The 10,938-nt window shown below is 41.4% G+C and overlaps 1 protein-coding gene across 1 annotated transcript; it reads right to left on the bottom strand.

Annotated features, from left to right (window-relative positions):
- Positions 1 to 288: 288 nt before the first annotated feature.
- On the bottom strand, positions 289 to 9,334 carry lfng (LFNG O-fucosylpeptide 3-beta-N-acetylglucosaminyltransferase). Its single transcript, XM_059348801.1, has 8 exons — positions 8,801 to 9,334; positions 4,287 to 4,335; positions 4,001 to 4,103; positions 3,760 to 3,913; positions 3,347 to 3,432; positions 3,094 to 3,259; positions 2,909 to 2,994; positions 289 to 1,869 (listed from the first exon to the last, which is right to left on the bottom strand). The coding sequence occupies exons 1-8, from the start codon at positions 9,197 to 9,199 to the stop codon at positions 1,803 to 1,805; spliced, it is 1,110 nt and encodes a 369-aa protein (XP_059204784.1). The 5' UTR covers positions 9,200 to 9,334; the 3' UTR covers positions 289 to 1,802.
- Positions 9,335 to 10,938: the final 1,604 nt, after the last annotated feature.

Raw genomic sequence — 10,938 nt, 5'->3', positions numbered from 1 at the left:
TATTGCAATTATATGTGTTGCCATACCAGCAGCTGCAGTCATAAATACAGTCAGACTAAGCTTTTAAGTGTAATCTAACTCCCACCATGTCAAATTATTCCTTAAATAAAATTGAATTGGTTAGGGTTATGGAGTTTGAATGTAGGAAACGGAAGTATTCAAGTACAAATACCTTAGTACAGTGCTTGAGTAAGAGAAGAACTATTACTTTGAACATTGAATGCCTCATCTTGATCTTGTAAGACAGTGAAATAAAAACAGTACCAGATATGTAAAGTTTCTCAGTGGTTATGCACTTTTATTCAAAGTTTTAGGTCCCACCGTGGGTCCCATGGTAGTTAATACCAGGATCAGCTCATAATCCCTGAGAAGCCAGTATTGGGAATGAACCATTCGAACCCTCCAGATACTGGAGAATAAACACCACAGTCATTTAGCACAGATCAAAGCAGTACAAAAATCATGTCCGGGTCATTAAAAGCATATGTAAACCACAAAAAAGGGGGGAAATTACATTCTAAACATTATACAATCGCTGCTAATTCGAACAAAGGCACAGTACACAATACTGTAATCAAAATGTACAGTGTCACCCAATATGGGTGAAAGACGACACAGAGGGAACACCTCCATGTGGAAAAACTCATGTTGCTCTTGTAAAGTTTCTCACCTCACAGGCCTCAACAGTAACCAGCCAATATTATGTGTAATAAACATCAATATTAATAATAAGAGAGTCTCTTTAGTCTTTTGTGCAAACTATTATAGACTGTGTCTCACATTACACAATGTGTTCAATCTGGTTTTTACTCTCAGGGCTAATTATTCACTGTTTAACCTTTTGAGGTGAGCGTCTTTTCAGGAGCAAACATCAGCTCATTTGAAACTAAGCTGTGCAATTTTCAAACAACAAAAAAAGAAAACTTTTCATAGCAATTTAAAAGCTGATTGTAACCCCGAATCAAAATCTCTTCCACTCATTACCTTTCCCCTGATTGTAACAAATGCAAGGAATGTTTTTAAATACATAAGAATGAATAGAAAGAGTTTTTGAGGGGTTATGTTTCTTGTTATTATTTCTTTTGTTAGTTTGGACACAAATCTGAGGCATGTCATTAAAAGGACGTAAATAAGGTCAGTTTAGTTAAAAAATATGAAAAAAGGAAAGTGCTTTGTCCTGATATACCTCAGATTAGGTCACCAAAAGATGCATTTGGAAATCTGCCTAATGCCAGCTCAGTTTATGGGAGAAATAACACTGTCAACTTAAAACCACAAAAACATCTTCATATTAGAGCATTTGTCCGGAGTCAGCAGAGTTAAAAGATTGAAACAAAAATGCCTGAAAAAGCCAATTATATGTAATGATAAAAGCCAAAAAGCCTACAAACAAAGGCCAGTGTGGCATTTTAAAAAAGCTAAAACAAAAAAAATGTTAATGTAAAGCTGGCAGAAAGGCTTGGATATATGACAATACATTCTATGAGAATTGCAGATACATTTACAAGCAACATATACATCACAAAGCTCAACTGATTGCCTGCAAAGCTTAACGCTGAAAGCTACTTCCTGTCCAGAGCCGGGGTCCTCCACCAGAACATGATGGGGCAACGTCCTCTCTCCGGACAGGAAGGAATAGTCCCGAGGCGGGCCGCACAGCAGCCCAGTAAAACTATTAAAGACCGCACACAACTGCAGCGACAATACAGCAGCCGTGCGGTCTAATACCAAAACACTGGTCCCCACGAGCCTTTCAGATACCGAGGCACGACGGGGACGAGGATGAGAAAGGAGCAGTCGCCCTAAAAGGCAACTTGAGGGGGACACCATGGGGTGTCTGGGTACAGGAGACAGTGCACAGACTTGAACCTAGAAAACAGAAATAAAAAGGTTGGAGTTAGATTAGCTAGAAAAGTGTTGAAACTGAGATTAAATCTATGTCATCTGTGGTAGTTAGATAGATAGATAGATAGATAGATAGATAGATAGATAGATAGATAGATAGATAGATAGATAGATAGATAGATAGATAGATAGATAGATAGATAGATATATAGATAGATAGATAGATAGATAGATAGATAGATAGATAGATAGATAGATAGATAGATAGATAGATAGATAGATAGACTTTATTTATCCCAAACTGGGAAATTACAGTGTAGCAGCAGCATTACACACAGAGACAATGACAATTAAATAAAAAGAACAACCTAGGCATACTTCAACCAATAAAATATAAAAATACAATAAAATATAAAGTGTCTAAAGAAGGAGTATGTATTAAAGAGTAGAATAGGATTCCAGTGCAGAATAAATATGAATATACAGTATAAAAATGTTGGTGCTATGAAACAAATAAGGTGCAATGAACAGTGTGCATAAAGAACACATAAAGTGCATAGACAGTATGTAATGAACCAGGCTATTATCTGTTATTGTACAGTGTGATGGCATGTGGCAGGAAAGATTTTTTGTATCTTGTAGTTCAGCTTTATTGAAGTGGGATTTCAAAGCAACCAGACTCCAATGGTATTTTTTATCTTGCAGAACACAGGAGTTGCTTATCTATCGCTGCCTGGATTGTTTTGTTTGTGCAATGTAAAATTACTGCTTTTGTTAAAGGATTCTGATGGCTCTAGAGTCTAGAGAAAGGCTTTGGTTTCCCCTGTGTCAACTTAAACAGGGTTGTCTGAGAGCAAGGTAAAGCAGTGAAAATATTCTAAATATACTGTACACTTCAACTTAAATGGAATACTTTTAGGTGGCTAGAATACATTTTGCTGCTGCCCTCAACCATAGCTTAATTTCCTGCCATCTACTGTGGCTAATATACTGACTATGGGCCTCCTATAACTCCACTTCAATAAATCAGAACGATCCCTTTAGGTACAGAACAATCTCTCACCTTGATGGATCTTCCTCCACAGGAAAAGCCCCTTTCAAATTGATGATATTACTCTTGTTTTCAAACATCCCATAACTAAGGGTGATCTGGAAGGAAAAATGACACGGAAAACATGAGCAACATAGAAAAAACACACTCATACCAAGGATGCTGATCATAAAGAATAATTAGCTGTATGCTCTTACCTGCTTGTGTATCTCAGATCTTGAGACTTGTTGCAGGTTCTCCAGGTGGGAGTGGAACAGGTTGCTGCGGGTCAGAGGAACCCCCAGAACCGACTCGATGATGTAGCCGATGGTGCAGTCGTCCGGCAGGCGGATCTTCTCTGCAGTGTTCATGAAGTGGCCACCACTGGAATACACAGACACTTGGTAAATGTTGAGGCTTTTTTTTTTGCCATTTTTATCCTTAGTGATGAGAGATGTGCCTGTATCTTACCTGGCCCACGGGCTCATCTTCAGTGCCAGACCGCGGCTCACACAGAAGCCAGCTCCTCCAGTAGCAAACCAGAAGTTGACTGGTTTCTATAAAAACACAGAAAATGTTGTTAATATGCAGAATTATATAACAAATAAGAAGTATGATCATAGAATTATTATGCACCAAATATTAGATTGTATAAATTATATGTTGATTGTAATTCAATGATTGTAAATATTGCTTTCTTTTATTGTTATTAGTTTTTCTTTTCTTTTAAAATGAATAACAGAATTATAATAATTTATTGTAAATATTGCTTTCCTTATCTTGTTATCTTTTTTTCTGATGGTTGCTTTGGCAATATATACATTGTTACGTCATGCCAATAAAGCCAAGTTAATTGAATTGAATTATAAGAATGTTCTGCGTACCATCTTGTTGTCCCCCAGCCTCTCTGTGGCCTCTATGGGCCGGTCCAGGCTGGGTTTCCCAATGTACATGTCCTGGGTGTGGGGGTACTGGGACAGGTGCTTCATCAGAGTCCGAACATTCACGTAATTGTCGTCATCTACGTGACAGAACCACCTGAGAAACATGAGAACTATTAGATCCAGAGATATTGAAACGGATAAAAATCACCATTAAATTAGATAAAATGGAAGCGAGACTTACTTTTTCCCCGACTCTATAAACTTGTCGTATTCCACCGCCATCTTGCAAGACAGAGCTTGTCGGCTATGAGCTGCAGAGCAGTTGGTGTTGATGGCATGACTCCCTGTGGCAACAAAGAAAGAAAGATCTTTAGTTACAGATGGCATCAATAGGGGCTCTATGTAAAAGCTCAAAGATTAATTTTTATGATCTGTAACATACAATTTGCCATAAAATCATAGCTCCCTTTCAGATAAAACAAAGTTTATCTCTGTTCCCGGGATGAAACCCCCCTCATTCAACTTACCAATTTTCTTTTTTAGCTCTTCATCCTCGCCATCCGTGAAGATATAAGTCTGTAAACAAAGAGGGGAGAAAACAGATGAGTGGACTTCCTCAAAATAAAAACTATTTTGGATGATCATGTGAAGCGATCACATGATGAGATTCAACAGTGTGTCCAAAGTCCTTCTGCCTCGCATCCAGCCCAGTGTGATTAGCATCAATCAACATGGCTTTTATGCAGTGGAAAACACATTGAGTTAAACAACCCCCTGCTCTAATAAAGGCCTTTTGTGCTGCGTTTCAATCTCTCCATGGCAACTATGCTGCCGCCCCGAAGCATCCCAGACATAGAACAAAGGAGGAGGCAGACTGTCCGCCCCCACACACATCCCATTCATGTATCCCATCCCCCGGCTGAGCCTGTCACTCTGCCGGACCTGCTGCCGGGCTTCAACATGTTGAATACAACTAAAACAGAAGCATACAGTAGATAAACCACTGACACAAGTCTCTGTGTGTTCGCCACTGGATGACTGACAGACTCAAGAATTCGCCCACGAGACTGCAGGCGCTTGTTAAATGTAGCAGTAACTCATAAAAGGAGTTAACAATAAAGGGCACTATACAGGAACACACTTTAGAAAGGAGCAGGGGGAGATTAGACTCCTCTTTATGATAGCTCACGCTGAGCAGGTGCTAGCTGGTGAATAGTGATGATGAAAGGGCGCTGAGCTTTGTAACCGCCAGCGGTCTGTTTACTCTTCACCTCAGGTGAGGCAGCACCTGCCCAACTTCACGCTACCTTATCTGAGCCACGTGTCTCTACATGCTAGGTGCTGGCGCCTTTACCCTCACTGACAGAGCAGTTTTTGTCAACAGCAGCTGCTGGATTAGGGCAAAAATCATGATGATTTATTATTCATGTGAGAAAAAAACGTGGAAAAACTTTAAAAATGTGTCTTTTTAAATACAGATTTTCTTGAACTTTAATATAACTTAATATTTAACTTAATATAATTCAACTAAAAAACTAATTTAAGAAAAAATAGAAAAATGAATGGAAAAAATAAATATGGATTACAATTAAATAAGAATATTGAATAAATAAATTAAAATAAACTTGATCAAATAACCTTCAGCAAAATTAAATTATTAAGTAAAAATAAATTGGAACAAATATGCACTGTGTGAGAGCATTATTGCAAAATGCATTGCAGCACAATAATATTTTTTTTATCAATTATCTTGTTTTCATAATCACTGGAAGCCAAAATTGTAACTGAAAACAAAATCTGATTAATCTCCCAGCCCTATTTCAACTATAACCCACATTCCTGCAGAATCACCTCCCTGCTGCCGAGCAACTGAAACAGTCTGCTGACTTTGCTCGAATGAAAAGACACATCTTTTCTATTTGAGTTTTCTTTTTTGGTAAAAGTTGTCCGAACGGTTTGCGTGAACAAACTCTGAGCAGATGTTGCTCGATGCTGAAGCCATGAGCCGGTATTTGTTTAAGGAAGGGTGGTGGTTTCACTGATGAAGGGATCAGAGGCTGGCGCTGTTTGCTTTAAAGCCCGTTGAATAGACAGCCTAATCACCGAGGCAGCTGCCAGAGCTGCCAGGGCACTGACAGAAAGAGAGGGAGGGAGAGAGGGAGGATGGAGGGGGAGAGGGCTGGAATCTCACTGCTGATTAGTAAATCGAAAACCGTGTGTGGCCATTCACCCCCTATCCTGCCTCCCCCTCCTCCAGGACACATACACGGCCAGAGCCTCTTGAATAGAACAATGCTGTGAGTTTTCATGCTGGGTAAAGTCTCCACTGGGTAAATTCTAACTATGTTTGCCAGCATTTGCATACAGCTGCAGGAGTTAACTAAAGAGAAACCTCCCTGAGAAGGCTTTTTTTTTCTACTGAAACTTTAAAAGAACAGTTGCTTTCATGGAATACTAATGCTTACTTTAAAACATAAAAGAATAGATGGCTGCGTGTGAAGCAGAGATAAGAGGCGAGGGGGCACGGGGTGAGGAGAAGAGGGAGATGGGAGCAAAGAGAGGAGGGAGGCTGCACTCCTGACCACAGGAAGGCCTGGCACGGCCCCGTCTGAGCTGAACGTGGTGCCTGGCTGGCTGTCTCCAGCTCCACGGGAAGGAAGGGCATCAGGCCCCCCTCCCATCATCAACCACTTCCACGCCTTCCCTCTTCTGTTCCAGAGATTCAAAGCATGTTTATCAGGCCAAATGATTGGTACCATCGGGCTGTCCTCTAAAATGACACCCACCCACTTGCTGACCACTTGTTCTTCATACTGAAATCATTTTATAAACATCACCAGGTGTTTTTCTTTTTTTTCTAAATGCTAAAAGCACTTATTGTTGGGAGTGCTGGCTAATTATCAGACTCTTAAAGAGAGGAATGCATGGCGTATCATGTGTGCCAGCTGCAAAAATGAATTTAAGCTCTGATAAAGCAGCGGCCAATTTTATAAATCAATATGCTGCTCATCTACACTCTTGCACAGGAAATAAAGTCCTAAGTCAAATTCAAGCATTTTCAAGCATTTTTCAAGGTGCATTGCCAAGCTTTTCAAGCATAAATTACATGTTTATAAACAGTAGATACACTTAATATAGTATCCTGTTTATTTCACGTCTTCATCCTATTAAAATAAAGGTTATTTAGCCTATTTCAATTTCAATTCAACACAACAAGGTTTCAAAAATGTGTCACCTATTTTTAAATAGGAATGGCAACCTCAATTTCAAGCGTTTTCTTCTTTTGTTTTATGACCTTGCACTCAGTACAATGCTATATTGTTAAAGGTAATTAATAGAAAACAGGAAGGGGTACTGAAGGGTATATGAAACAGTTATGTCATGGCTTGTGATGAAAAGAGGCATTCTGTTTCAAAGGGACCATTTCACTGGTAAATTGAGTCTGGCCTTTAATACCAACAAAGGGTAACCTTTGAGATAAAGACAGTAACTGGTTAGATTTTTTTTTTTTTTAAATGCTCTGAATGGGCTCAAAGATAAGGACGGCTGCGGGCACTATTGTGTCAACACAGCTATCATTGAGATAATGTTCTCTCCCTTGTTCTCATGTAAACAGCAGACAGATCTGCATATGAGTAAAGAGATCTCACTTTCAGCAAAAAAGTAACAGAATGGTTAGAAATTTGCGGAAACTGCGGAAAAAGTACTTTAGTCTCTTGTGTCTGCTGCTATAAAAGTGTTTTAAACTCCACAGATGTCCATCAGCTGAGCGTGAGAATCAAACCTGAACACAGAGGACGGCCATATGTACATTGTGGGAACTCAGAGCATCATATGGCTGGCATTAAGGCCGTCTTTTGTTCTGTCTCTCCTGACCACCTGGCACCCTTCCTCCAGGAACTCCCTCTTGCATTGTGGGGCTCAGTCTGTCCTTTTTTTTGTCTGCGCAACCACCCACCAGCTGCCTGCCTATATGCCCTGCTGTTAACTCTGTCAGATGGGTTAACTAACATCATCATGCACTGACTACAACCAATTAGCACCATCAACCCGCATCTAAGCAGATGTTGTGGAGCATTAATGTGAGCTGTGCAGGTGATTCTGACTGGACTAAGTGATTGTGACAGCCTATTATCATTACAATTTTACAAACACAAGCGAAGAAACCTCTGCTTTACTGATAACAAGAGGGACAAGAGGACCTGTGTGTGACAGTGCCCGAGGCAAATTAAAAGGACTTTTGAAAAAGCACATGTGACACCTCTAGGTGCAGTATAAAATCCCTTTGAAAAGAAACAGTTTCCTCCAAGCTATAGCCGTGGGTGTCTTTGTGCACCCTGTGAAGGAGCTTGGTTCTCATGCCACATTTTCATACCCAGCGTGCCGCTTCCCAGCATAAACTTGTCTATAGATGCACCCCTTTGTCCCAGGCATCCCCTTAACGAAGCCCCCGTTTTCCCATCCCTCCAGTAAGCTTGACCTAGACTCAGCTCCCACGTTCCCATGGAGAGAGGGGAGACAAGGGGCTGGGAAAGCTTTTCTTTCCCCTTCAGAAAGACGCTTTGTTAGTGCTGGAAGGGGGACAGCGCTGGAGCCGGTGCTGTGAAGCATCCATTGCACCGGGGGCATTCACAGGGACACCCAGAAAGAGGAGGGATAATAGAGAGCGGGGAGAGAAGGGGGGCTGAAAGAGGGAGAAGAGGGAGTCCTGAAACTGCTCCCTCCGTTCTCAGGGACATCACTCAGAGGAGAATAAAAAGTGACAGAGCCGAAGAAATTCAGCATGGTTAACAGGGGTTGTGTGGCTATTTCAGGGTGTCATCTGGTGACAAGGGGGAACAATGCAGCACTGTAAGCAGCCATCAAACAGGCATCACCTGCATGTGTGCACTGGTTCATCTCTGCAGCACAGCCTCAGCAACAATAACACAGACGTTTTTTTAAGCTTATGCATGCACAGTTTGATTTTCTTTTTTTAAGTTGATTTTGCATGTAAAATAAATACCACATAAATGATATCAAGGGTCAATTTTTCCTTTACCTGTTGCATGTTTCTGGAGATCCATGTGTCCAGGAGCAGGTTCAGTCTGGACTGGTGGAACTTCTTGGTGGTCTTCACAGCGATGAAGATGTCATCAGCGCTGAGGTCCTCAGCTGGAGGAGGGTCTGCTGCGGAGCCGGAGGAGCGTGCGGGCTTCTCCACCTCCCTCCGTCCACGGGTGAGTTTGGTGAAATACGCGGAGAATCCTTTCTTAGCCTGTGCGTCCTGCTCCTCCTCCTGTGCGTCTTGGAGGAGAGAGCGTGTCCCAGCGTCCTCTCCGTTCGCCTCCTCATTCACCTGAACCCGGTGATGCTGCACAGCAACCAGGAGCAGCAGCAGGCATAGACCCGCTGTGCAGGCGACAGAGATAGCTGTCTTCTTTCCATTATTTTTCAACATGATTAAACTTAAAAAATACTAAAAACTATGAAGCCGCGCAACGAATCCCCAATGCAAAGTCCATATGGTGTTATATTCTCAATAAAACACAAAACTATGAATGGAAGGTCCGTCAGCGTGCATAGCTGAATTGCGAATAAGTCATTTGTTAAGAGGGATAATATATAAGCTTCCATGCTGGCCACGCCTCGTGGGAGGTCCTTGAATGCAGCATGCCAGCCAATGAGGCGTGGTTATAGTTGTGTGTGTGTGTGTGTGTGTGTGTGTGTGTGTGTGTGTGTGTGTGTGTGTGTGTGTGTGTGTGTGTGTGTGTGTGTGTGTGACTTGGAGAGTTCAGTTTGGATTTAACAGATAATACAAGTAAAAGATTGACCCAAAGAAAACAAAAAAAAAACAGCAGGAGGTCACGAGAAAAGGTGTGTTTATAACTGCACCTGGAGGAAAAACTCCACCATCCACACACCAGTGTGGACAAAAAAGATCCTCCAGATCTAAATTTGCAATCAGACTTTAGACAGATTTTCTTTTTTCAAGGTGAAGCTATTTGAATTCACCCAAGTGTGAGCCGGGTGTTCACCAGAAAAACGGGGCTCTATTGTTCCTCGCTGACCTTGTGAGGACTCTAAACAGTTGGCCATTCCTGAACACTTGTTATTCAAATTCTGGCTCTCACAACTGAGTGCCGTCTGGCGCTTGGAGGCTGACCAAAAGACATGAAAGTCCATTTAGACCAACATGCAGCTGGTGGAGCCTAAAAAATAGAGGGGGAAAAAGAACCCTGACGCCCAGCAACCACCAGATTTAGATGGTTTAGTATCAAACAAATGTCGGGTTAAACAGAGATCTGAAAGGAAATCTTCAACTTTGGTGCAAGATTGAAGCCAAAATCCTTCAGGCCAAAAGTCTTATCCTAAGACTTGACAGCATTTTTCTGTTGGTGTCCATGGAAGAAGCAAAAGGCTGAAATAAACTGAAGCAAGAGGGAGGTCGGAGCTAATACAACCGGAGAACTTTACTCTTTTATTTGCCATTTTAATGCTTCCCTTCATCCTAAGATGTTTAACAAAACCTGAAATATAGTCTGATTCAAAAGCAGCTGAAAACACAGATGATTTTGTTCTCAACCCAGACAGTGGGTGGGATAAACTCCCAAAAAGTCAATGTTGTACTTTAAGGTGTATGAGGCCAAGGCACACCCTTCATGTAATATATTTGAAACACAACCTGCTCCTCCAGTTAACTCCTCTTCCTTAAGTATGAGAGACGTTTTGACCGTTTTTTTTGCAAGATTAAAAAACACTTCACTGCAGATGCTTCGTTCATTTTAATTCTGGGACATGCAGGACATAAGTTACCTCTCTGCTTTGTTGCTCCTGACAAGTTCTTTTGTTCACCTTTTAAATGTGAGCATAGAAAGGCGTCTTAAAGCAAGTATAAGAAACCAGGCAGAGGGGGTTGTCTCTGTGGCCTTCATTCTTCTTCCATCAACCGCTTCTTTCTGCCGGTCTTGCAGGGCATTCGTCCCACCTCAGAAACCACCACTTTTTTTGGGGTCTTTGGAAAACAATCAGTTGTTAAAACGGAGTGTGAAAGACTAAAGTTCTCTAGTTGTAAAAGCTCCAACCTCCCCCTCGGTCAGCCTTTTGCTTCTTCCACGGACACCAAAGGCTTTCCTTTCCCTTTTGAAATCCCTCCAACCTCATCTTTGACAACCTCCTCCATCTAACATTAATGCTGGA

The sequence above is a fragment of the Centropristis striata genome, chromosome 13, assembly GCF_030273125.1.
Source record: "Centropristis striata isolate RG_2023a ecotype Rhode Island chromosome 13, C.striata_1.0, whole genome shotgun sequence".
NCBI classification, from domain to species: Eukaryota; Metazoa; Chordata; class Actinopteri; order Perciformes; family Serranidae; genus Centropristis; species Centropristis striata.
The sequence above is the reverse complement of the archived record's forward strand: the minus strand, read 5'-3'. Positions and strand labels throughout refer to the sequence as shown.

Excerpts from the sequence above, each read along its gene's own strand:
- lfng (XM_059348801.1), bottom strand. The coding sequence starts at position 9,199 with ATGTTGAAAAATAATGGAAAGAAGACAGCTATCTCTGTCGCCTGCACA. Across the intron at positions 4,336-8,800 it reads TCTCCAGAAACATGCAACAG|ACTTATATCTTCACGGATGG; the intron begins GTAAAGGAAAAA and ends CTTTGTTTACAG. Across the intron at positions 4,104-4,286 it reads AGAGCTAAAAAAGAAAATTG|GGAGTCATGCCATCAACACC; the intron begins GTAAGTTGAATG and ends TTGTTGCCACAG.